This window comes from Nothobranchius furzeri, chromosome 12 (genome assembly GCF_043380555.1).
Source record: "Nothobranchius furzeri strain GRZ-AD chromosome 12, NfurGRZ-RIMD1, whole genome shotgun sequence".
Lineage (NCBI taxonomy): Eukaryota > Metazoa > Chordata > Actinopteri > Cyprinodontiformes > Nothobranchiidae > Nothobranchius > Nothobranchius furzeri.
The window spans coordinates 64,498,860-64,525,789 of NC_091752.1; the positions used below are offsets into that span (position 1 = coordinate 64,498,860).

General features: G+C 41.4%; 1 protein-coding gene across 3 annotated transcripts in view; it reads right to left on the reverse strand.

Moving 5' to 3' along the window:
• Nucleotides 1-2,475: 2,475 nt before the first annotated feature.
• Nucleotides 2,476-26,930, reverse strand: part of LOC107376381 (cilia- and flagella-associated protein 251) — a 29,856-nt gene continuing 5,401 nt past the window's right edge. For 2 of the 3 annotated variants that reach the window (XM_070542821.1, XM_070542823.1), the window contains exons 2-11: nt 23,503-24,059; nt 16,455-16,523; nt 15,967-16,100; nt 12,528-12,581; nt 12,127-12,451; nt 11,984-12,042; nt 3,613-3,646; nt 3,365-3,499; nt 3,156-3,264; nt 2,476-3,081 (exon numbers count right to left, since the gene is read on the reverse strand). In XM_070542821.1, coding sequence (XP_070398922.1) covers nt 2,787-3,081; nt 3,156-3,264; nt 3,365-3,499; nt 3,613-3,646; nt 11,984-12,042; nt 12,127-12,451; nt 12,528-12,581; nt 15,967-16,100; nt 16,455-16,523; nt 23,503-24,013 — 1,725 coding nt within the window. In that variant the 5' untranslated portion in view covers nt 24,014-24,059 and the 3' untranslated portion in view covers nt 2,476-2,786. Of the gene's footprint in view, nt 3,082-3,155; nt 3,265-3,364; nt 3,500-3,612; nt 3,647-11,983; nt 12,043-12,126; nt 12,452-12,505; nt 12,582-15,966; nt 16,101-16,454; nt 16,524-23,502; nt 24,060-26,930 lie in introns of all 3 variants that reach the window. The other variant, XM_070542824.1, reaches the window with a different exon arrangement.

A 26,930-nucleotide genomic window follows, 5' to 3' on the forward strand; every position in this document is an offset into this window, starting at 1 on the left:
TTTCATTTCCTTCTTATAGATGTCTTTATCAAAATGCAAGTTTCTACTTACTTGACGTTCTGGAGCATTAAAAAACGACCTGATGTCTGCTGTTTTTCATTTCTCTGCCATTTCAACTGACCTGGTCTGCTGACAGTTGGACAGCAACACACACAGATGGGATATGGTCATTACAACGGAGCTGGAGGATATTGATCAACAATAATATCTTGCCAATTTTGTACATCTCCATAAGCATCCTTTCTTTTTGTTTTCATTTCAATAACAAGACTGTGGCCTAAAACGGAATAAGCAATTCAGAATAAAGATTTAAAAGTAGATCGTTAATAGTTGAAGCAACATGTCCTGAAATGACACGGCTACTAGCTGACCAACAGCTACACGTGTGGACGGATGCAAAGCATTAATTTTAAGTACTAAAACATATATAACTTTTTCACAACAAAGAGAGAGAACATAAAATGTCAAATTAAAATGTTATTAAATCAAATAACATGAAAGCTACTATCCAAATAGTTCCATATTGATTTTAATATATTTGAAATTTTCCTTCTAAATATGTCTAGAAAAAATAACACACTTCAAATCAGCTTTCACAAGTCAAGTACCAAAATGACTGAAATCTCTTTAATAAATCATAGAAATGTTTGTAGGCTATTAGAGAATAACTCTGTAATATTTAATAACTTTATCCAAGTCCTACTGAATGAAAAGATACACAAAATCTAAAAATATATTCTTGAAATATTTGTTTCATTTTAATAATAAAAATTAAAAACATTTACTTTACAAATACACTAAACATATACAAACTCTATATTTTATCTTTCAGTTTAATCGATCTCTCACTTTTCTCAGGTTTCATAGTGTTTTTGGGTCTGTGTGGTCAACGGGATCTTTGGCTCTATGTTTTACACTGGGAGCTTTGAGCAACGTGCCTCCACCACACATTTGCTGCAACCAGTTCATCCCTGAGCTGCACGGTGCACCTGCACTTTGACACATTGTAAACAACTGCGGAGCCTGGGGAAGACGGGATAAGAGCGGTTAAACGCTGTGGTTTTCCATACATCGGACCAGTTAGTTTTGATTCTACCATATTCATCTGCTAAATAGGATGAAACACGGACATTTTCATCGATCTATAAATGCTCCGCAGATTCCAGGGGCAGACCGTGAAAGCGTACGTGTCCGGAAAAAGGAACTTTTGATCGCCTTAGTGAATGGAATAATAATAGCGGAATAATCCTGGAATGACCAGAGAACATGAAGTGACAACTTTTTTTTTACTGTGGTGGTGGAGGTCTGTCATAAAGGGATCTCCGACCGGTGATCAAAATCTAAAGACAATCGGTGTCTATGTTTGACATTTATGACCACATTTGACACACATATTTAAGTTTGTAGAACAAGCGTGTGATTATTGACTTACTGCTGGAAACTGCTGGCTTTTTGATTCCCGCTTCCTGTGAGCCTGCGGGCTGCTGTGAAGCTGTGAGCGGGGTAGAGCTGGCAGCCCCGCCCGTTGGAAACAGCGCGTGTGGACCGACCGTACCAACTTGAGGAATTGGGGGGTGGACTATAATTTCTCAACAATTAAAAACACATTGTTTTGTATTTGCAGACTAACTTTTACGTTGCGGTTTTAGAAGACAATACAGGTTTACTGATAGCATTTATGTGTTTACAATAACTTTGTGGGGGGGACAACTTTGTGTGAGGGGGGACGCATCCCCTCCGCCCCCCCTGGGATCTCCGCCTATGCTCACACAATCCGACTAAGTCACTGATGACCCTCCTGTATTCCTGACCATTCCTATCTGATACGCATATGATGATGGCTGTGTCATCCGAGAAGTTTTGTAGGTGGCACTGGTCCAAAATATAACAGAGGTTGTATGTGTACAGGCTAAACAGGAAGGGTGAGAGAACCGTGCCCTGCGGAGCCCCTGTGCTGCAGATAACTACCTCAGACACCCAGTCATGGAGCCTCACATACTGAGGTCTGTTGGTCAGGTAGTTGATGGTCCAGGCAGGCAGCTGTTTGCCCACTCCACACCGGCTCCCTCCAGCTTCCCTCTCAGTAGTGCAGGCTGGATGGTGTTGAAAGGACTGGAGAAGTAAAAAACACAACCCTCACAGTGCTCCCTGCCAGCTCCAGATGAGAAAGGGATTGGTGCAACAGGTAAATGACAGCATCATCCACCCAGATTCTAGGCTGGTAAGTGAACTGCAGGATGTTCAGGGCCTTGGGGGCGCACGACTTGATAAAGGTGAAAGAATTCATAATAGCTCTATGGTCTGAAAAATATGTTGATGTAGTTTTTTGCACTTATTCCCTTTCACAGGAATTTCAGCAGTATTCTTCTTTCAGTACCTTCCAGATAGAGTCGTTTCAGGGTTTCAACACTGTAGGAAAACAAGCTGCTGCTGGCCACGCTCAAACACCCACCGAATGGCTGATTGAAAGGGGGGGGGGGGGGGGCTGGGCATTCTATGCTAAAGTTCCTTACTGCGACGTCACATTAAGGGACCTCACGGCTTGTTTTCGGCACACAATTCCTAAAACCAAAAACTGTCAGAAAACAGATGAATGGTTTAGAGGTGGTAGAGACCCCCATGGCAGCACAAAAGATGCAAAAAGTTAGTTTTGCGTAAAATTTCCCGTTTAATCTCTGCGGTAAGACCTCTGTCTCGATGAGACGGGCTCGGTGTGGTAGACACGGAGCAGACTCCCCCCGTCTCCATGTTTCAGTAAAAAAGTCACAACTCTCCCAGTTTAATTTTTATCGACGATCTTCCAAATCCTTTAGTTTCGAAATGTAATATTCTTCTTGTGCTTTTATTGCCTTCAGTTGCATTTTCATTGTTCTTCTGTAAAACTCTTCTTGTGCCTTCAACGCCTTTAGCTGCATGTATGTTGTCTCGATGTAATGCATCTCTTGTGCTTTTAATGCTTTCAACTGCTGTTTTATTTTTTCGGTCTTCAGTTGTTTTAAGTCCACTGCATGTACCTTAGTGTCAGCTGAGCTGCTCGACAACAAGGTGTCCCTCGTGTTTGAGGAGACGGTGAGGGTTTGGCTGTGAATGAATCAGATCTTTTGAACACATTGAACATCTCTGTTGATCAATATAATATGACTGCGGTATCTTACCATTTCTCTGACGTCATTAGAAGGTGCGCTGCTTTATGACCATCCTTGGTTGCATCTGAGCAACTCTTGAATTTGCAGTCACGCGCAAAGTTCGGAGGTGGAGATATGCCTGGCAAGTTATGAGACATATTTCTAGACTTCATAGTTTACAGGTCATAGATGTTTTCTTTTTTACATACAAATACACTTAACGTGGTTTGAGAACTCACTTCTTGTTTCACGTAAGTCCTGGTTTATAGGTAGCTGTTGAGGGGCCACGTTTGCGCCGGTGTTTACGTTTTCAGTTGCAAAGGGCTGTTTACTCTTCTTTGATACTGGTATGTAGTTATCTTCTTCAGTTTTAACTGCTCAAAGTACAAAATATTGGTAGGAAGGAAAAGAAAAATACCATGTCATTTTATTGTTGATACGTCCGAAACACTGAAATTTTCAGAATGGAAACATCAGTGTCACAAACCTGGCTGCACCTTGCTGATTATCTGACCATGACTCTGTGGAAAAGCAAACTATGAGTTTAAACACAGCAGAAAACTTCCACTCGATACAAGTGGGATGTTCTGAGCCTTAGTTAAAATAAATGTAATGTCCCAAAGATGCATTTAGCTCATTCACTGCCAATGACGACTAAAGTCATCATTTGCATGTTTTTACTGTGTGGGCGTCAGACGAGCCCCCGCTCCGTGAGAACAAGCATCCCAGCTCTAAAGCTGATCGTCGTCCGCATACGTCACGTGATCAGGAAGCAGAACATCCATGTGTTAGGGGATTGTTTTGGGCCGCTGCTGAAAAAAAATGAGGCGCGAACCGGAAAAGCTTCTGCCGATCACAAATGAACAACGGATTATGAAAGAACGGATAACGCTCGAAACGCGCGGATTCTTCCTGATGTAAGAGGTGAGTCTTCGCTTTGTTTTGTAGTTTTGGCGTTGACATCATCCTAGCGCGCAACGTTCTGTGACTCTTAAAAAAACAGTAAAAACACTGGCAGCGAAGGGCTTTTCTGATCAGGAAACAGCTGGCAGCTGACAGAGGCGAGGCTGCCGAGCACTGGTGCCACCGGTCCCTCCGACCACCACCAGCAGGCAAGGTGGGTTAAGTGTCTTGCCCAATGACATAACGACAGTGACAGACTGAGCGGGGCTCGAACCTGCAACCTTCTGATTGCGGGGCGAGCACTTAACTCCTGTACCACCGTTGCCCACTATGATAATTAGACTGACTTTAATAATTACAAGAGCTGGATTTCCTTCCCTAATTGTTTCAACACATCCAAACACAGAACGCCTGTACTTTGTATCGAAAGAAACACCACCCTCCAACTTAAATACCCCAAACCTTCTACAGTTGCACCACTGGGAGCAGGGGCGTAACCATCATCTCAAAAGTGAGGGGGACAGCTTTTTTTCGAGTTATTTATATTTATGTTTATGTATTTAGCAGACGCTTTTGTCCAAAGCGACTTACAAGTTTATCATCTTCTCGCATTCAATCTTACATTTCTTTAGCCTAGTGAACTAGACCAAATTCTTGCTTTGCAAAGTTTGGTCTAGGCACGCTCCATTGGAACCTCCACAGCTCCTACCAGGACTCTGGCTAGCCAATCACAGCTCTCTAGAGGGGTTTCAAACACATAAAGAGCTGTGATTGGTCCATATTGGTGGGCCAATCATAGTGCTCTATCTGCTTAGTGAACAAATCACAGAGCTGTATCCGCTTTGTGGGCCAATCAGGGCACTCTATATGCCTGGTGGGTGGTATGATGCAACAGAGAGAAACAAGAGTATGTCACATTCATTGTCCAGTGGAATGCGGAGATCATTTGAAAGACAACGGTAGAACCCGCCCCACAACCGAGAGCCATCAATGGAGCGTGGCTAGACTAAATAATACATTTATTTAGTCTGTATTATTTAGTCTGGCTTGCCAGGCTAACATTTCTTTGTAGATAACAAACATTTAACCACTGGTTTAGTTATTAGTGGAGTGGTTCAAAGACAGTAATGATTATTACTATTATTTAATTTTAAAGTTACAGGGCGCCACCTGCTTAGCATGAACAAATGAAAGTTTAAATAGTAGTGGGCAATTTTTTCCAAAAATAAAAATAAAAAAGATTCTTGAATACCCAACATTAATAACAGCCACACAGCACCAGTGAACCAACTTTAGTTCTTTAAACTATAAATAATACAAATGTTAATTTTAGTCGCCAAACTCAGGTTCAGTTGAAAAAAATGATCCATAAAGACCATTAAGGGCCAAATCACAACACGGAGTATAAAATGCTCAGCAAAACAAAAGCGCTGGAAAAAAAAATTATTGCCTAGCACATAAAATGTAACCAGTGTTGCAAAATAAGCCATCTAATATATAATGCATTAACATAGAAAGTCACACAACACTGAACACAACATACAGGTGCTGGCCAGTAAATTAGAATATCATCAAAAGGTTGAAAATATCTCAGTAATTCCATTCAAAACGTGAAACTTGTACATTATATTCATGCAATGCACACAGACCAATGTATTTCCGATGTTTATTACGTTTAATTTTGATATTTATAGGTGACAACCAATGAAAACATCAAATCTGGTATCTCAGAAAATTAGAATATTCTAAAGGCCAATGAAAAAATGTTTGTTTCTCTAATGTTGGCCAACTGAAAAGAATGAACATGAAAAGAATGTGCATGTATAGCACTCAATACTTAGTCGGGGCTCCTTTTGCCTCAATAACTGCAGTAATGCAGCGTGGCATGGACTCGATCAGTCTGTGGCACTGCTCAGGTGTTATGAGAGCCCAGGTTGCTCTGATAGTCGTCTTCAGCTCCTCTGCATTGTTGGGTCTAGCGTATTGCATCCTCCGCTTCACAATACCCCATAGATTTTCTATGGGGTTAAGGTCAGGCGAGTTTGCTGGCCAATCAAGGACAGGGATACCATGGTCCTTGAACCAGGTGCTGGTGGTTTTGGCACTGTGTGCAGGTGCCAAGTCCTGTTGAAAGGTGAAGTCTGCATCCCCATAAAGTTGGTCAGCAGCAGGAAGCATGAAGTGCTCTAAAACTTCCTGGTAGACGGCTGCATTGACCCTGGACCTCAGGAAACAGAGTGGGCCAACACCGGCAGATGACATGGCACCCCACACCATCACTGACGGTGGAAACTTTACACTGGACCTCATGCAACGTGGATTCTGTGCTTCTCCGCTCTTCCTCCAGACTCTGGGTCCTTGATTTCCAAAGGAAATGCAGAACTTGCTTTCATCAGAAAACATAACTTTGGACCACTCAGCATCAGTCCAGTCCTTTTTGTCCTTGGCCCAGGCGAGACGCTTCTTGCGCTGTTTCTTGTTCAAGAGTGGCTTGACACACGGAATGCGACACCTGAATCCCATGTCTTTCATGAGTCTCCTCGTGGTGGTTCTTGAAGCGCTGACTCCAGCTGCAGTCCACTCTTTGTGGATCTCCCCCACATTTTTGAATGGGTTTGTCGTCACAATTCTCTGCAGGGTGCGGTTATCCCTAGAGCTTGTACACTTTTTTCTACCACATTTTTTCCGTCCCTTCGCCTGTCTGTTAATGTGCTTGGACACAGAGCTCTGCGAACGGCCAGCTTCTTTAGCAATCACCTTTTGTGTCTTGCCCTCCTTGTGCAAGGTGTCAATGATTGTCTTTTGGACAGCTGTTAAGTCAGAAGTCTTCCCCATGATTGTGGTGCCTTCAAAACAAGACTGAGGGACCTTTTAAAGGCCTTTGCAGGTGTTTTGAGTAAATCAGCTGATTAGAGTGGCAGCAGGTGTCTTCTATATTCAGCCTTTTCAGAATATTCTAATTTTTTGAGATACCAAATTTGGAGTTTTCATTAGTTGTCACTTATGAATATCAAAATTAAACGTAATAAACATCGGAAATACATTGGTCTGTGTGCATTGCATGAATATAATGTACAAGTTTCACGTTTTGAATGGAATTACTGAAATATTTTCAACCTTTTTATGATATTCTAATTTACTGGCCAGCACCTGTATTAGTGAAATGTGACAGCATGTGTGCAAAAATAATCAAGATAAAGAAAAATGGCGTGATAAAAATGATAGATAGATAGAAATAATGCAGCAGTCAAATTATATCTGTAAATAAATAATAAACAAATAAAAATATGTACTCTTCCTGGGCTACCTATTAAATTCCAGAGTAAAAATAGTTTAAGTGTTAATGAGAATAATTCTGAAAGATCTTTGAAAGCCCTTTCCTAAGGCCTGCCTGGTTTCTCCCATCTCTTACCAAGTTCTAATCTCTCCTTACCTTTGGAGACCCTCATCACCATCCCTGATGCTGTCCTTTGGTCTGATGTCTCCTCCCTGACTCTGCTCATTCTGCTGTGGCTATATAGGTAAAGATGGAAAATAAAATACTGGAACAGAGTTAGGATAAGCACCGGTAACATTACTATGAAAATTAACCTCAAATCTCTTTATGCCATGTGTCTCAGCCACTTATTTTATCTTTTCACCTACAGACTCTTCCTCACACTACTCTGTCTGTGTGGCCAAAAGACAAATAAATGGAAAATGTGGAAAGCAAAGTGTTAACTCATTCACTGCCAGCCGTTTCCTGATCGCTAATGGCCCTTCGCTGGCAGCGTTTCTCACCGTTTTTACTGTTTTCTTAAGAGTCACAGAACGTTGCGCGCTAGCATGATGTCGACACCAAAAAAACCAAAACAAAGAGGAGACTCACCTCTTACATCAGGAAGAATCTGCGTGTTTCGAGCATTATCCGTTCTTTCATAATCCGTTGTCGATTTGTGATCGGCAGAAGCTTTTCCGGTTCGTGCCTCACTTTTTTTTTACAGGAACGGCCCAAAATGATCTCCTAACACATGGATGTTCTGCTTCCTGATCACGTGATGTGTGACGTATGCGGCTGAAGATCGGCTTCAGGGCTGAGATATTTGTTCTTTCAGCGCGGGGTCTCGTTCCGATGCTCAAACAGTAAAAAAAATGCAAATGACGACTTTAATCGTCATTAGTGGTTGGATCTAAAATGGCGACTTTAGTCGTCAATGGCAGTGAATGAGTTAAAATAAAACTAGGATGGGTTACAGTGAAAGTGGAAAAAAATGTTTAAGTCCCTTTATGCCATCGTTTCTCTGCCACTTATCTTATTCTCGTTTTACCTACAGACCCTCCCTGATTCTCCTGTTTATCGTGACAATATTTTTTCTTTCAAACATGCGGAAAGTCACGGTGGCACAAGTTCAGCCATCGGAAATCGGAATTGGGTTTATTCCCAGCAATAACTAACTAGCAAAGGAAAAACACAACATTGCTAACTAACTAACATGATGTTGGCAGTTAGGCTACCAAGCTATCATTTAGCTAACATTGTCTGCACACATAAACATAACTCAACTTACACAGTTTGGTTGGAAAAAACTGCAAAGTTTTTAGCCTTTTGCTGTCTCCGGGTGGTTTGCTGATCATTGTGCTGCTCCTCTGTTCCCTCAGCAGCAGCACCTGGCCAGTGTTGCCAACTGTTTTTGACTGAAAGTAGCTGAAGTTCCCCCCAAAAGTCGCTAGATGTAGCCAGATGACGTCACTTGCTAATTAGCATGCAACACAATGATGCCATCTGGTTTGCGTGATGACGTCACCACGTTTGCGTCATGACGTCACCGGTCTTGTAGAGCAAGTCAAATAAAACTCGCGTGATTTTATTTAAAAAATTATTTAATTTATTTTTAATACTTTATTAAAATAAAAACCCCATAGAATACAAAACAGCAGCCTTTAACACATCAAGGAAAGATGGCACAAAAAATGGAAGGAATATTTCTATTTTGTCTGAAGAGAACGGAACTCTTAAACACAAAAACATTAAATTGATAGGAATGTATGTATGATTGAATCAAAATGAATTTTCTCTTGTAGTTTTCAAGTGCCTTGAGATGTATTCTTCTGTTGTGATTCAGTGCTATATATTGACCTAACAGATTGTATATATATATATATATTGTTTTTGTTTGGTTTTGTTGTTTTTAGTACTTTTGTGTGAAAAGAAGCAGGCCGTATTTAGTATTCAGAAACGTCACATGCAAACTGCCAATGACCTGGGGTGTCTTACAGTATTATTCTGTTTTTTATAAAAGTTTTAAACGTGCTACATTGTTGAACTCATCATAGAGTTCCAAAGTTCCTTGAATGCACCACAAGTGGTGAGAAGCCATGTGTGAGTGCGACGCTGCGTGCCAGTGCCAGCCGAGCTCAGCTGCCGAAATGCGGCAGGATGGTGGAAGGAGCGGTCGCCCTTTATGTAGCTCCGGTAGCTATCTCAAATAATGGTCTTGTGAAAACCCACAAAAGGTTTGATTGGCCAATGGGGATAGCGTGATCATGCTGCTTGCACATGAGCAGATCATTTTCTTTCTGATCTTCTGGAAGGAAGGACGGTCCTGTCGCTTCAGATGCATCTCTAATCTGCAGGTAAAGTCGGCTACAAAGTTGAAGTCAAAGTAGCTGAGGGGGGTCAGAAATGTCGCCAGATTTGTCGCTATGCGCTTTTTCAAAAAATAAAGTCGTTAAGGGGTCTGAAAAGTCGTTAGAAATGGCGACAAAGTTGCTAAGTTGGCAACACTGCCACTGGCACTGGATGCTCGCGTTAGCCTAAGGTGCGTTTAAAGACGGCTCGGAAAAATGCGTTTACGCATATTAACGCATAAAACGGCTGAAAAAAAGTGCGGGGGACAGAGGGCATCGTCACGGGAAGTGGGGGGGACATGTCCCACACGTACCCCGCGTGAATTACGCCCATGACTGGGAGCATCTTGATGACCGGTGTAAGGTTATGAAGTTCATGGTTTTCAACTCCATACAGCTGGCCCCTGGGCACAATAACACCGTGTAGAAAAACCAAGGTCGGGTTGTTCCTCAGACTGTTTACATTCCAGGAGAAGAGTCCGAAGGAGAAGAAGAAGCTTTACCTAATCAAAGTACTTTATTTGTGATTAAAATTATTAAGCAAAACAGATGTTGATCAACAATAATCAAGTGAATGATCTGTGAAATAAATATGTCATGAATTATGTTTAATGAAACCAGGACTACGGTGCAGACATACTGATCCTCATCTCCATAGAAATGCATGACACATTGTTCCAACCAATCAGAGCTTTCGGCTGCCGCAGGAGAATCTGGTGTTGACTTCAAGTGTCCAATCTACTTTACTGAAACTTATCAACAATTCAGAGATATAAAACAAGGCAACGCCATTTTAAGTCAGTTCCATCTTGACTTCAGTTCTGTTCACCATCATCCTAAAGACAAGCGCAGCCTGGCCGGATGCGTTTTCTTTAAACTAAGAACTGTGAAACGGGAGATTTTCGTCGTTTAACAACCAGACGACGTCCTTTCAAAATAAGAGCACCTGCTGACGCCGCTGAACGGTACCGGGGTCAACCCTCCAGACGGGCTTTGAAACGTTGTGATCGCTGCACCGACAGCTCCACCGTACATCCGAGGTTTCCAGACCTGGCAATTCCTGATCTACTTGGGAGACCCCACTGGGTACGTACACGGCAAAATAGCGGCTCATGTCATCACTTTATAAGCCTCGTGATACCTAGTCATAACAAAGACGACCAGATTCGATTACGTCATCCTAGAGAATCTGAACCAGACACACGCACTCACACACACGCACCAACACAACATCCGAATTCATTCTCATCCATCACAGAGTAGTCCTGGTAGATTGTTTAGAATTTATAATTCAGAAATTAAAGATTCTCAAACGATCCCATCTCTCTCTCTTTTATTGTCTCAAAGTCATTACAGAGTGTTTAATTAAACTCCCTGATGATAAAAACAGCCTATTCTTCTGTTTATAAAAAGTGAACTACTAACACTGTATTAAAATACAACTTTGGTTAGTTACATCACTTTGATTCCGTTACACCGGCATCATGTCACAGCAATGGTCGCACCCGAGTGTTGGTACACTGTTCCGTGCTTCAATCAGCAGCTAGGTGTACATCTGGTTACTAAAATGGACTGTGTTATGAGAGTTAGAACTGACAACCTAACATAATCCACTTTAATTCTGGGATCAACATTCTTCATATCCAAGTGAATTAGACCAAATACTTGCTTTGCAAACTTTGATCTTGGAACGCTCCGTGGGAAACTCCGCAGCCCTAGCAGCATTCTGGCTGGCCAATCACAGCTCTCTAGAGGAGTTTCAAACCCATAGAGCGCTGTGACTGGTCCACAATTGTGGGTCAATCACAGTGCTTTATTTGCTTTGTGGACCAATCAGGGCCCTCTATTTGTCTGGTGGGCGGGATGATGCAACAGAGTGGAACAAGATGGCGACAGCTCATTTGAAACAGCTTTTACATGAATTTTGGACTGTTTGGACCTGGACTTTATTACAGTCAGGAGCAGATAGATGTATTTAAGGCCTTTATTTAGAAAAAAGGATGTGTTTTCGCCTTCTTCAACAGCAGACCGCCTTGTTTACTGACATCCATTGTGGTGAGTATGTCACGTTGTTCATAATCCAGTAGCAGGCAGAGATTGTTTGAGACAACGGTAGAACCCGTCCCACGACCGAGAGTTGTCAATGGAGCGTTTCCAGACTAAAGCTACATTTTTCATACGATCATCCTTCTCTATTCCAGTTGATCGTGTTGTACATTGGCTGCAACCTGCATAAAAGGTCATTCAAAACCAGCACAGTGGCTGCAAGTAACAGGGAGGTGATGTAACAACACCAAACCAGAGCAAGTGTGACAATATCGAGGGTAAAAATCAGCCCTCCATCTTACCAAAGGAAAGGCTGTGGACATCTCCATCATCCTTGTTTGCAGTGCAGTTTTGTCAGGTGCTGAAATTAATTCACAAAAAGTTATTACAGCAACACAGCTTTCAGTAGCATTTCTCAGAATGATGATTTTGTAGGAAAAATCACCTTTAGAGAGAGAGTGATCTGCAGGTTTATCCTCATCTCCCATTTCCCTCTGGACCAGTTTATCTTCCTGTTTTATACCTGCAGCGTCTACAGAGGTTACATTTTTTCCTTCACCTCTGTCATCTATCTTCTTTTCTTCTTCTTTTTTGATGAACTGCTTTGTAACGCCTGTACCTTTGCCACCTTCATCATCATCGCCGTTCTTTGAAGACAGTTTCTCTGATTCTTCTGTGGGGACTTCACCTCCTGAAGATGTATTTTGTTGTTGAACACTGCTTGATGTTTTTTCACTTTCTAACTCAGAACTAGATGGCGGGATTTTCTTCTGTTGAATGATTTACGAATAAATATTCAGCGTGACAGAAATGTTTTGTCGTACCGTGTTGCTGTTTCTCACTGACCTTCCTTGGTTTGGCTCCCCACCCTTTGTAACCCTTTGTGGACAGCAAACCTTTCTGTGAGGAACGACAATCAATCAATCAATCAATCAATCAATCAATCAATCAATCAATCAGTCAATACAATCAATCAATCAATCAATACTTTATTAATCCCAGAGGGAAATTAGAGTTTCAGTACACACAATTCAGAGATCAGACATACATGGGCAAGACACATGACAAGAATTGGTGACTGGTTATTCGCAACCCTGAGTCGCGCTACATTAATAGAGATAAGAGGGTTACATGAGGATTGGGTCAGGTGGAGGGAAAAAAAGGCACTTCAGAGTTACCCTCCCACCAGGAGGGCAGCTTTGCTCTGCAAAAAAAAAAAAAACCTCAACAAATATGCAACAGACTTCAGACTAGGGTTGTCACGATCCTAAAATTTCAAACTCGATTCGATACTGGGGGGGGGGGGGACTCGATACTTGATTTCGATACTATTTAAAAACACCAATTTATTGAACAAGTTTATTCAAATAATAACATTCCTCAATTTATATTGCAAACATTAAGTGTAAAGTGCTTAAACCTTTCAAGTATCAGCATTTTTTTTAAAGTGCATACAAAAACTGGCGAAAGTTAACACTTTAAATCATGAATTGTCTCACTATATATACACTATTTGCAGAGTGATGTTTTGCTGCTTAAACTCTGTTTAAGGTGCATTTTTGTCATAAGATGTAATGCCATATGTTTTGTTCTGTACTTTTGAACAACTCTGTTGGTCAATAAAGGGAGAAAACGAATTTCTCCACAGTAGGACAAAGGTACATCTACCGGTAATCTTAATAAAAACAGACTGGCGCACGGCAGTGACGTCATTAAAAGCACTGGTTAGATTAGCCGCAGCTAGTCTGTTCACGCCTAGAAATCCCAGACTCGCTCCAAACGAACAGGGGAATCATGTTAATGATTCCTAACAAAACCTTTCGACATGAAGATGTTTTGGTGCAGATAATGTCTTATTTCGAGGCTGCACCATGGGTGCCCGTCCGCACCCATTATACGGATATACACTGATGGCGATTCGCCGATGGATCTAAATACCCCGGGGAATCCAAGTAGCACCAAAGTTGTCAGCGTGAGTAAACAAACGTACTGCATGCTAGAAATTAAGTCTGGGTTGCAATAAACGGGAGTTTCCTTTAAGCACATAAGCGTGAATATATAACTACGTGTCGGACTTGGTATGCTAATTAAGTTGGGCTGTGAAGCGCCTCCCAAATTTGCTGTTTATGTTTTTGTTTATTTATTTGGCAGACAAAACTTGGATCTGAGACAACTCGCGTGGGAAATTGCAATGTAGCCACGCGGCGTCTTCTTCTTCTGTTTGTCTGGGAGGCGGAGGCTGCTTTACGGCATCTGGCTGTCGTGCGTGTCGGCGTACTTGAAGAAGGCTGTGTATAATAGTCCATAATATCGATACCACAGGGATGGAATATCTAATTTGGATACCACTTTTAGTATCGATTTATATCTAGGTATCGATTTTTTTGACAACACTACTTCAGACAACACAACATAACATGAGACTCCAATAGGAAGGCAGGGGGGGCTGGGGTCCTGTTTCCCCCAGCGAGAGCAGCCATCTACGGCGCTCATCTGCTGTACAGTCAAAGGTGGGAGGGAGATCTTGGGACAAGCAAAGAGCACATTGACTCCTGCAGGTTGATGACCTCACCAGGCTGAAGTCCACCAATCCGAAGGCGGGGGGGGGGGGGGGGGGGGTCGGGTTTTCACAGCATCTGTCTGCATTCCTTCATGGGAGTTTGTTGCTAGCCACTCAAGGCTACCAGGGCGTCAGATTCGTATAACAAGACTTTGTTTGGGTCAGGCTGAGATAATTTTTCTCTCTGCCTTCAGTCTTTAAACTGATCATTCCAGTCCTTCAGTGAAGCCAATTTAGTTTTTAAACCTGTCCATACCGTCCGGTGACTCTCTCTGAGATGACATCCATTTTGCGCACTAATACCGGTATCGCAGCTAGAACATTGTCCAGCTTACGATTCACCTCGAGTAACGTCCCAGTCTGTGAAGTCTCCACATGGACGGTGCTTTCCGTGGGTGCGGGTCGCCCTCCAATCGCTCCCATCTTCCCAAATCTCCAGAAAACCAGATATCCTCCCACTCCAATCAAAGAAATCCAGTGATCATCAGGCCGAATATCCACACGTCTTCGATGTCCTCAATGGACAGCTGGCTGAGACATATGATCTTCCACTCCTTCCAGGAATCCAACATATATCCCACTGGGTGTGTCCCCTGTGGACCTGTGGGAGCCCCCTGCTTCGTTCTCATTGTTGAAAAAATCTTATCAATCGCATTGAATGACCAATTCATCAAATCCATGGTTAGTAAAAATAGGGGTTTTCAGAAGAAATGCAGAGAAGCGCTCTGTGGGCAGACAGGACAAAGAGCCTTGGGGAAAAAAAAAGATAAGGGAGCGAAACGAGAAGCGTCTACTCCGCGAGTGCCTTGAAGAAAAGATTGACCATTGTTATAGATACATAATAATTTATTTTTTTTGTAAAAGGTGGGGTAGGAGATTTTTTTCCTGCAGAATTTGTTGCCATTTTGATTGAAATGCTCTTCACATTACGATGGCTACCAATGCAATAATAGTTTAGTCCAAAAATGTGATCATTTTAATTCTCTCTGAAATTTACAACCCTGGAAAAACCTCATCCAATCATTGCAAGCATCTCATTCTTAAAGACCAAAGCTGTATTTTTTTTTTACCTTTTTTTTTTCTTTTTTTTTCATAAATATGATTGGTCACTCTGAGTTTAACATGCAGGCTCAATGTGAAAATAGTCTTTTGCATTATAGAAAATAGACAGGGAAGCGCTCGAATTCAAAAAGCCAGACAGCTGCACGTCACATTGAAAACAATCTTGGCTCACGACAGGGAAAGCTGTTGTTGGTTTAGCATGTCTTGGCTAGTAGAAGCTAATCTTTATCATTAGCAACTCCATAACAGATAAAAATCCTTCAGGCTTTTGTTATTTGTGAAGACCAAACATCAACATTGCAAAGCGAACAGTCAGTGGTTGAGTCGTGTTGCTGTTAGCCAATCAGAGGAGAGATGTTTGAATTTCAGGAAATAAGACTACAAAACCTGCCGTGTTCTGCTCACCTCTCCTCAGGCTCACTTCTAGCGCCAGAGCTTTTTTTTTTTTCCTAGAGAGAACGACTCACAAGGCGTTCACTTATGCCAGTGACCACTGCAGAAGACACTGCAGAAGATGTGTTGAAAAACGACTGATCATTGGATCATAATCCACCCATCAAACTGCTAACAAGCCCCCCGGTGGATGAATATTTTATTACTTGCTTGCAAAGCTTCCAGGAACTCCTACCCTACATTTTAAGCACAGAAAGTCACAAAAATTACCTTAAACCAAAACTGTAGAGATTTCCCTTTATGTGATATGGTAGCTTTCCATTTTTTAGCCGTGCCTTTTCCTCCAAAGTTCTCAAAGGCAGGTGGAATGAACCAGCGTCCTTCACTCTCAATACATTTCTCACCTAAGCAACACATTCACGTTATCAGCAGTAAAACAGATTTGTTTGCAGAATAAAATGAACAAAGCTGAGATCCAGAAAAAAGACCACAAAGAAAGCAGGCACTGCTAACAAACGTGGCACCATTGAACTTTAAAAACTTTGTTACTATCAACCAAATTCACTAAATTTGTGATACGGTGTAAAAACGACGTTCTCAGCCTACGAACGATTGACAGGAAGCATTTCTGCCTTTTTTTTAGAACATGATGCAGCGTTTATACCTGTCTGCCTTTATGTTATCAGACATCTGAGGTTGTATGAGGTACATTATTTTGAAAAATTAATCCTGAAGATTCAAATGTGTTTTCTCCTTACCTTGCTTCAGCCTTTCTATATCTAGTAGGCCATTTTTGGCTCCACAGGTTATGGACCACAGTCCTGGAGCTTGAAGACAGAAAACACATAGAAGTGCTGTTCCATATGGTTAAAACACAATTATTTATCAACAGTATGTTGCATGACAACCAGTCATTTTACCTGTTGGGATTTAAAGCTGCTATAGGAAATCAGGAAAACAAAAGAACACATTTTTTCATGCCTCTTAACAACATTCTAACCAAGCCCCCATAATTCGGGTCTGAAAATGAGGCTAACACGGAAGTGACAAAAATTGCAGTTCCACCCTCATCCACTAGGGCAGTGGTTCCCAAACTTATTTAGCCGCGCACCCCCTTCTATGTCCCGACCATGTTGACGCACCCCCCAGCCCCACATCAGGGCATGGTTATATATATATATATATGTATATATATATATATATATATCCAGGCTCTGTCACGTTTGATTGTTGTAATTAAACTTTGTAGGTGGGGAAGGTCAGAAAAGGATCCGATCATTTTGTTTTTCCCTCATTTACAGTGACGGAGATAACGGTGCAGTGCGCCTGGCTCTGGTGTTAATCAAGTTAAATTTGTAACAATTTTCACAAGAAAACAGAAAAGTTAAAAGCAGGGCATGTGTTGTGTTGACCGGACAGTTCCCGTATTTGACCGTTTATTTTGAAGGAGAAAGAATAGAAAGAATTACCCCGACGCATGCAGACGAACTGACACTTTATTAGTTTCGCAAATCGCAGATGTAGCTAAATCACCCAAGAAAAGATTTCCTTCTGAACATCTGAGCTGGACACCGCTCAGCGCAGCTCACTGTCAGCGAGTACATAAGGTGTACAGCGAGCTGAAGATGTGGAGAGGGGCTTGGAGCACGTCGCAGAACCAGAGCGCATGCGGGAAGATTCCTTCCACTGAAGCGAGAGTTTTCCAAACCCGGTCTCTCAGAGAGACTTGTCACTTGGAAAATGTTCCCTGATGATGAAACTTTGGCTGAATTGTGCTTGTTCCTGTCTCCACATCATCTTCAGCTCAGAAAGCGCATATGATTACGCACAAGCGTGACGCGTCAACCCGGTCACACAGTAGACCGGGTTGGAACTGTTCAGGTTTACGCAGACAATCTTTACATTTAGAATTGGCATACAGATGTAAAATTAATGCAGTAAAATATAAAGCTTTTTATTTAAATATCCATTCATTATTTTACAAGCACAGAGAGCCGCATCAGATGGATGGAAGAGCCGCATGCAGCTCCAGAGCCGCGGATTGCCGACCCCTGAGCTAGGGCATGTGCGGAGGACACACACACACAAGCAAAATATGCTTGTTTTCAATTACGTTTATTGGGCCCACTTACATTTTCTTAGGCCCACCCAGAAATGAGTTTCTGGCTACGCTAATGGTGACTTTTGACAGACTTCTCTGAGCTCCGCAGCCATTACACTTTTCACCTCGTGCACCCCCTAGCGGCAGCTCGCGCACCCCCTGCACTAGGGGCTGGTGTCAGAAGCGAGCAAATCCTCATTGACTCCCATGTTAAAAATACCAATTTCACAGCAGAAATAAACATGTTTACAGTCTGGTTCCAAAACATGTTTTTGGTTTAAATGATCTAGGCGGCCACCTCCCATTTTGGCTTAAAACTTATTATTGGAGCCTATGGAAATGCATTGTCCGGTATATATGTTGATGATTCTGGCATAGCTTCAATCATGGAGAATTAAAAAAACAAATTAATTGGTTCTCTGGCATTTGTCTGAAAACATCCCCCATGGCACGACTGGGACCAAAAGAAACCATTGGACCATCCGGTTTTCAGTCTCGCCAAACCACCGCACTTTCCAGGGTCCTCCACTCATTACACACTTATGTATTTAGAACACCACTGGTGAGAGAGGTTCTCCGCTCAGTGTTGCCAACTGTTTTTGACTGAAAGTAGCTGAAGTTCCCCCCAAAAGTCACTAGATGTCGTCAAATGACGTCACGTGCTAATTTGCATACGACACAATGACGTCATCTGGTTTGCGTCATGACGTCACCAGTCTTGTACAGTAAATTAAATAAAACCCACGTGATTTTATTAAAAAAATTATTTTATTTCTTTTTTAATACTTTATTAAAATAAAAACCCCATAGAATACAAAACAGCAGCCTTTAAAACATCAAGGAAAGATGGCACAAAAAAATGGAAGGAATATTTATATTTTGTCTGAAGAGAATGGAACTCAAACACAAAAATATTAAATTGATAGGAATGTATGTATGATTGAATTAAAATGAATTTTCTGTTGTAGTTTCAAGTGCCTTGAGATGTCTTCTTCTGTTGTGATTCAGTGCTATATATTGACCTAAAAGATAATATATATATATATATATATATATATATATATATATATATATATATATATATATATATATATATATATATATACATACCGTAAATCCTCTAATACAGGCCTCCAATTTTGGCCGGTGTCGGAGTCAGCGGAGGTAAATAATGGCCGGTCTCTTATTGTGGCCGGGTGGAATGTGGCAACAAGCAAGTACAAGCGTCCCAGCGGCAGGGTTACAGTCCCCAAATCAACCAGCAGGAGGCAGTAGGGGTTCACGCAGACCTTTATTAGACTTTTTCTTCAACGCTTTGTAACGCTACAGACACGATCCTCTATCACGCTCCTACCACACAGAGTCACGGTGTCAGTTAACCATGCTAATTCAACCCGCTCCACAGAACACACATCACCTTCCCTGTGGCTTACATAACCAGGGACGAAATTTTGATTTCAGAAGTGGGGGGGACACAGCAGGCTTGTGCGGATTTGGGGTGGGGGGTGTTATGTAAAGACCCCTTTTTTACGTCACGTGCCCATCTCAATAATTTTTCCATCCTCTATATATATATATATATATATATATATATATATATATATATATATATATATATATATATATATATCAAAGTTAAAAAATGTACAACTCTATTATTATTTTTATTTATTATCATTATTGAAGTGCAGTTTTGGCTGTTGACAATGGATAGGCCATTGTATTTATTGTTTTGGGTCTTTTTTTTATTGTTTTTGGTGCAACATTTTCTAACAGGGAGTGAGATTCCTTTTTTATTTAATTTTTGTTTGTTATTTTTATTCATTTAGTAGTTCTAGTTCTGGACATTTCAATGTTAAATGAAGGTTTATTTGTTGCATTTTAAAGGGTGTACTTGCATTATTATGATATATTAACATTATATTAGTGGTTATTTTGGTCTAGATAATGTTGACAATGATATCGTTTATCATCAACAATTTGTTGGACAAAATATCGTCCAGCAAAATTTGTTACTTTCCCAGGCCTAGTCAAAAGTATAAAAATTATTTATACATAAACGGTCCCTCCTGAGATCTGGCCGTTTGTTCATTTGCTGTGTTAGAGGACATGCTGAACTAATGTTTTACACATGATCATCACCCTAACATTTGAGTGTATAAAAACATATTAAATATGTTTTTTTCCCTTAAAAGTGTTTAAACAGTTGTTGCATTTCAACACACAAAAAATAAATGGAAAAAATAAGATAAATCTAATGAAAAGTGTACATCTTTGACATTAAGCTTAAAAAATCTGTTGACGATGATGATACTGTTCATTTTTCAGAGCTTTTTAATGTGAAAATATGCATTGCAATAGATAAGTTTACAATAAAGTTAAATGATAAAAGTTTTGAAGTTACACTTCTACTACTACTACTACTAGTAATAATAATTATGATGATAATAGTAATAATAAAAAAATAATTATTATAATAATACGAATAAATTGTGTCTGAGGAGTCAGTTATGTGGAGGAGATGAGTTTGTAAAAGTTAGTTTTGAGTATGTGTGTGAAGGAGGAGGTGAGTCTGAGCTTAATGCAGGGGTGTCACATGTTCCAACTTACGTTTTGACTTTGAAAGAAGTCTCTCATATCCACTTTTCGTTTTCTTGACATGCTGCCTCCTGGCTGTGCCTAACTACCAAAGACTCACAAATGAACACTTATTCAAATGTTATGTAATGGAAGCTGAGCTGAGCTCTGATATTACACAGCGTCTAGTTGACGATGTGACTCAGTACCGGTGTTCCCTAGCGGCTCCAAACTAGCAAAACAACGTGAGCACGTTCTGACTGTTTACAACTTGAGTGACAGCAGCAACAGCCAATAATACGTTAGCAAGTATCAGCAGAGCCAATAGATTAGCTTTTGGGCGGGTCTAATAGGAAACCGGTTTCCGTTTCGGTCCTAGTGCTCAACCAAATCCATTTAATGGAGCGTAATATTGTTTTTGGACGGAAAAAAGTGCAGGGGACCAAAACTGCCTTTTGAAAAAGTGGGGGGGACATGTCCCACCCGTCCCCCCCCCCATAATTACGTCCCAGTACATAACGCTCACACAACACGCAAATCAGCACATAGGAACTAGCAGAACGATAGGAAACACATATAACACAATACCCAGAATGCACCTGGCTTACAACCCCAGCCAGGTCATTACACTATCAAGTTCAAAGAGAACGTGCTGATTATGCTGCAGAACACTCTGGAGAGCAGCAGTAGGGGGTGTATGAACTACAGTAATCCCTCGTTTATCGCGGCAGATGCGTTCCAGACCTGGCCGCGATAGGTGAAAATCCGCGAAGTAGGGACTCCCAGCATGCCCCTCGCGGGGATTCCCGCCACGTCGCACCTACGTCACAAACCGCGGCTATAAACGGAAGTCGCCTTTCCAGCTCACCACTCAGTCATCGTTTCTTCAGATTCATGATCAGAGTTTCCAACCTACCAATCAATCCAACGAACTATCAGCTCATAGTAAGTTATCTTTCTTACTTCTGGAAAGCCCGGCATTTCCGTGTCACTTCGTTGACGCTCGAACGCTCGGGGGTTTCCTAGATCAGCCGGCGTTTCACCGACGCTATCACTTCCGCGTCTGTGAAACCACGCTCCCTATTGAATTATCGTATGATCACATTCTCTGTGATCAGCAACGCACTGTGCCAGACCGTAGGTACTGACACGCGATCGTTCATGTCGGTTCATTTCCTTTAATGTTTTCTGTCTTTTATTTGCGCCTGATGTGTATCGCTGCTGTGGAGCGGGGCGCATCAACTTGTCCTCCGACACACAGATCACTGATGCGGCCGGCAAGAAGGGAGCGCTCCGCTGTTTTCGCGGTCGTAGATCTGCCTCCTGAGCACGGCCACAGTAACAATCAGGTGTCGCCACCTCAAAAACTAATTTAACACGCGACCATTCATGTCAGTTCATTTCCTTTAATGTTTTCTGTCTTTTATTTGCGCCTGATGCGTTTCGCTGCATGCTGTGGAGCGGGACGCTGCGCGCATCACCTTGTCCTCCGACGCACTGATCACTGATACGGCCGCCAAACAGGGAGCGCTCCGCTGTTTTTGCGGTCGGTAGATCTTTTAGAACTGCAGTTCAAAGGTAACTCATAAGGTGAATATATATGAACCCAGGCAGCAGTTTTTCTTTAGGACTGAGAGGAGATGCAGGAAGATAATAAACAGACAGGACAGAAAAATAGTCAAATAAAAACAAGTTAGTTTTTGTACCTGCTGGTTGCAACAAACAAACACCATTGAAAGTATTCAGAAGTGAGGAACAGAAAATGAAATAATTATTTTAATGTTTAGAGCAGCAGGAACTCCGAGAGGCTGCAGGCGCATCAGTGAATTTGCGCCGCTGTGCAGGGGGGGGGGAGAGGGCTGAAGCAGGAACTACCGTTGTTAAAAGAAAAGTGTTTAACTTTGAAAATGTGGGCGCAATTTTAATTGTCAAAAACTCCAGCGAACCATTAGTTCATTTTGCTCAAATAGAAATAGAGGCCTGCCTCTAATACTGGCCCTCCTTCCAATAAAGGCCTGGAGCTTGATGAGCTTGAGTCAAATACAGGCCCGGGCCTGTATTAGAGGATTTACGGTACATATATATATATATATATATATATATATATATATATATATATATATATATATATATATATATATATAACATATTTTGTTTTTGTTTGGTTTTGTTGTTTTTAGTACTTTTGTGTAAAAAGAAGGTCATATTTAGTATTCAGAAACGTTATATGCAAACTGCCAATGACCTGCCAATGACTTACAGTATTATTCTGTTTTTTATAAAAGTTTTAAATGTGCCATGTTATTGAACTCATCTTAGAGTTCCAATGTTCCTTGAATGCACCACAAGTGGTGGGAAGCCATGTGTGGGTGCGACGCTGCCTGCCAGTGCCAGCCGAGCTCAGCTGCCGAAATGCGGCAGGATGGCGGAAGGAGCGGTCGCCCTTTATGTAGCTCCGGTGGCTATCTCAAAGACTTGTGAAAACCCACAAAAGGTTTGATTGGCCAACGGGGGTAGTGTGATCATGCTGCAAGCACATGCGCAGATCATTTTCTTTCTGATCCTCTGGAAGGAAGGACGGTCCTGTCGCTTCAGATGCATCTCTAATCTGCAGGTAAAGTCGGCTACAAAGTTGTAGTCAAAGTAGCTGAGAGGGTCAGAAATGTCACCAGATTTGTCGCTAGGCGCTTTTTTGAAAAAAATGTCGTTAAGGGGGTCTGAAAAGGCGTTAGAAATGGTGACAAATTTGCTAAGTTGGCAACACTGTCTCCGCTCAATACCAGAGAAGGAGAAACAGCAGGCTGCTATAACTTCAACTTCAGAACAAACTACCAATGTCCCAAAAAGAAAAATACCATTTGATGTCACGGACAACAAAAGACGTTTAGACGTAGAAAATGGCGACTGGTGTTTAGCGCTATCTCATTTCCTCTGGCAATGCAGGTTTCTGGTTCCGGAACCAGAGAAGACGCCCGAGGAGAGGGGTGAGTGTTCCGTGACTGTTTGCGATCAAAACCTAGCTTGATTGCAGATTCGCTATAACAGCTTTAACTTCCTATGCTAAGAAGTTTATTCTCAAAAACATGTTGGCAAAGTAAAAGATGTGATGATTTCAAATAAAGACTTACTCTCTCCTGGTGAAACTTGGTTATGATGGCCTTCATCCTTCTTTTTGTAGTCACCATCAAAGTGATGATTCCCCTCCCAGTCCTCCTCATCACCATCATCATCATCCTCATCCTCCTCATCATAATTAACTTCACCCCAGTCCTCCCTCCCATCATCATCAACCTCAAAACCATGATCAGAAGGATCATCATCATCATCATCACTAAAATCATGATCAGGAGGATCACCATCATCATCCTCAGCATCATCATCATCACCATAATCATGATCAGAAGGAGGATCATCATTGCCATCGTCATCATCATCATCTTCACTGAAACCCATTCCATCCTTCCCATCATCATCACCATATTCGTAATCTTCATAATCGTCTTTTTCCTCATCATCATCATATGTGTAACTCGTTGTTTGGCTATCTTTTCCAGCCTCGTGTTTTTGTTCCACTTGCTCCTCTTTTTCTTCTTCTTCTTCTGCACAACTGGACTTTTCCCAAGACCTTTTCCTCTCCATTTGGTCTTTTTACCAAACCAAAAATCGGTCAAATACTCAGCAACTCCTGTTAAAAAAGCATAGAAAACACAAAAGAACAACATTCCAGCCATTAGAATGAAGAATGGAACATTCTGCCACCAACACCACAGATTTGCTTATCTCCTGCAATCAATGGGCAATCAGGTGGGGTACACCCTGGACTGAGTGCGAGTTCACAACAGGGCTAAATTTCAATTTATTTCAATTACATTTTTTATATTGATGGATATTGATAATTATTGAAAAATATTGACAAAATTGTAGAAAATATATTTTACGTGCAGCCCTGGTCATTTTGTTTTTGGTATTTTTATTTTTTCTCCGCCTCTTCTCGCTGCGACATCTTGCTGCCTCATGCTCTGTTTTGGTTTGAGAGGGGAGGGCCTGGTGACGTAGCCGAGTCTGTGGTTTCGATTGGTTAGGAGTAAGTAGTGAGTCTAGTATGCTGCTACCTGATAGGTTATAATGAAAAAAGGGTTATAATAAAAAAAGGAAACTTTATCAAATTTTTATCGACCTGTCTTGTTTCTATCGCACCACATGTCTATCGATAGATAATATTGAACTATTGAATTATCGTCCAGCCCTACGTGTTTCCTTTGAGGTCACTGAGATCAACGTTATTGACTGTAGACAACATCTGAAAATACCGATCTCTAGCCTCCTTCAGAAGTTTATGCCTGTAAAGGATGCGTTCGTCCTTGTCCTTTTTATCCATCCTTTTGATTCTTTTTCTGCTTCAACTTCAGCTGCGGCTTCCCTTATCAATGCGAGTCATACACCTTAAATGGCGCTAAGGGGGTGTGGTTGACATGCAGGTCACATGTCTGACAAAGACCGACATATTAAGGCTGTAAAAAATTAAGGAGTTCATTTTCAACAATCGTACTATTAAATGATTTATTGATTATCATTCCAGCCCTACCGCAGGGTTTCCCTTACATAGGCGTAGCCGTGGCGGCCCGCCACGGCTGAAATCCCACCGCCACGCCTACAAGATCCCAAGTTTTTTTTTGCGCTGTTTCCCGAAGAAGCAGAGGGAACTACTATGTTGTCGCTTGTGATCACAGCCGGCAGGCAGCAAGGAGCAGGCAGGGCAAGGTGAAGTTACAGCATAAGTTACTGAGTTTAAAATTAGAAAGGTAGCAGTGGATATAACGCTTTTTGGTTTACATGTTTCAATAGCATTAAGATAAATGAGTGTTGACGATCTTGACAGGTTTTCCTCCCCCCACCAGGGTAAGCATCACTTATTCATGTAAAATTTATTTATTTTTTCATGTCTGACTTTAACCGCATCTAATACTGTATTACGGTGTGAGCGCAACAGCGACAACTTAAGATCGATGTGTGAGCAGCCTGAGAGGTCGGGTGTTTTCATCTGAACCCTTAAAACCTCCAGCAGGCTACGCTGCACTATTGACGTGTTAGCGTGTGGCGCTAACAACTTAGCGATGTGACATGTCTCGGAGAAAGCGTAAAAACACGTTGGACGCTTCTTCTGAAATGGGAAAATAACACCTCTTCTTAGGCAGAGCACGACGTCGCCTCGGCTCGTTCACCCTCTGCCGAGCCGGACTGAGCTCGATAACATTGACCCAGCACAGCCACTGGGTCGTTGGAGCTGCCCCGTGACGGCCTGATGGAAAACCAGCGGGTTTCATCAGACTCGTAAAGTTTCTTGTTTTTGCTGGGGTCCCCCTGTATTTTACCGCTCCCTCCTGCAGTCTTCCCCATTAACATTTAAAATGATTCTGTAAATTCTGTGTATCAATAGAAACAATCTCTGCCTCTGCCAGCTGCAGTAAATGTAGTTTCCATATAATAAATAAGAGGTGCATTCGTCCGTGTATCTCCTTTGATCCGCATTAGTGATATTCTCAGGACCAGAACAGTGAAGCAAAGAAACAGATTCCTGAGTTTGTTAGTAATTTTATTTATTAGGTGCATCTGACCTGTTCTATTTTTCTCTGAAATGAGATCAAATCGGTGCTTCTATGGGTTGTCTCCACTCTGCACTGGAAAATTTTACTTTATTTAGAGACGTGTCATAATTTCTTCCCCCCCCCCCCCCCACCCCCGCTGGCCGGCCGGCCACACCGCTACAGCTGGAAAATTTTTTAGGGGACACACTGTACCCTATGGAACAGTTCCATATATACCGACATCTGATTTGTAGTCAAAAAGCAGTAAATTCATTTAAAGCTGACTTAATGGAACAAAATTGGGAGGAGGTTTATGTGGAAGATGTAAATATGGCTTATGGAAATTTTTTAAATATTGTAACTTCTCTTTATGGAAAAAATTGCCCATTGCTTTATAAGGTGAATAAGAATAAATATGCTAAAAGCCGTGGATAACTAAGGGGACTCAGAAGGCTTGCAGAAAAAAAATAAAGCCATATAAAGACTTTTTAAAGAAAAGAATGGAGGAAGCAGAACAGAAATATAAGATATACAAGAATAAATTAATAAATATTATGAGATCTAGTAAAAGAAATTATTATAGTAATTTATGGGAAGGAAATAAATCTAACATTAAAAATACATGGCACATATTAAATGATATAATAAAAAAGGGTAGTGGCATCAATAGTCTTCCAAATATTTTTCTAACAAAAGACAATCAAGAAATTTATCAGTCGAAATTTATCAGTCTAAAGAAATAGCAAATGAATTCAATAAGTATTTTACCGAAATTGGGCCAAATTTGGCAAAGGATATAGCAAATACTAGATTAGATGCTGATGCTGTAAGGAAAATAACAAATGTAGATAAAGCCATATTTATTCAAGGCACAAATGAAAATGAAGTTATAACACTTGTTAAAAAAATTCAAAGTAAAAAGTCAGCAGATTTGCATGGATTTGATATGTCTGTTTTAAAAGAAATCATTG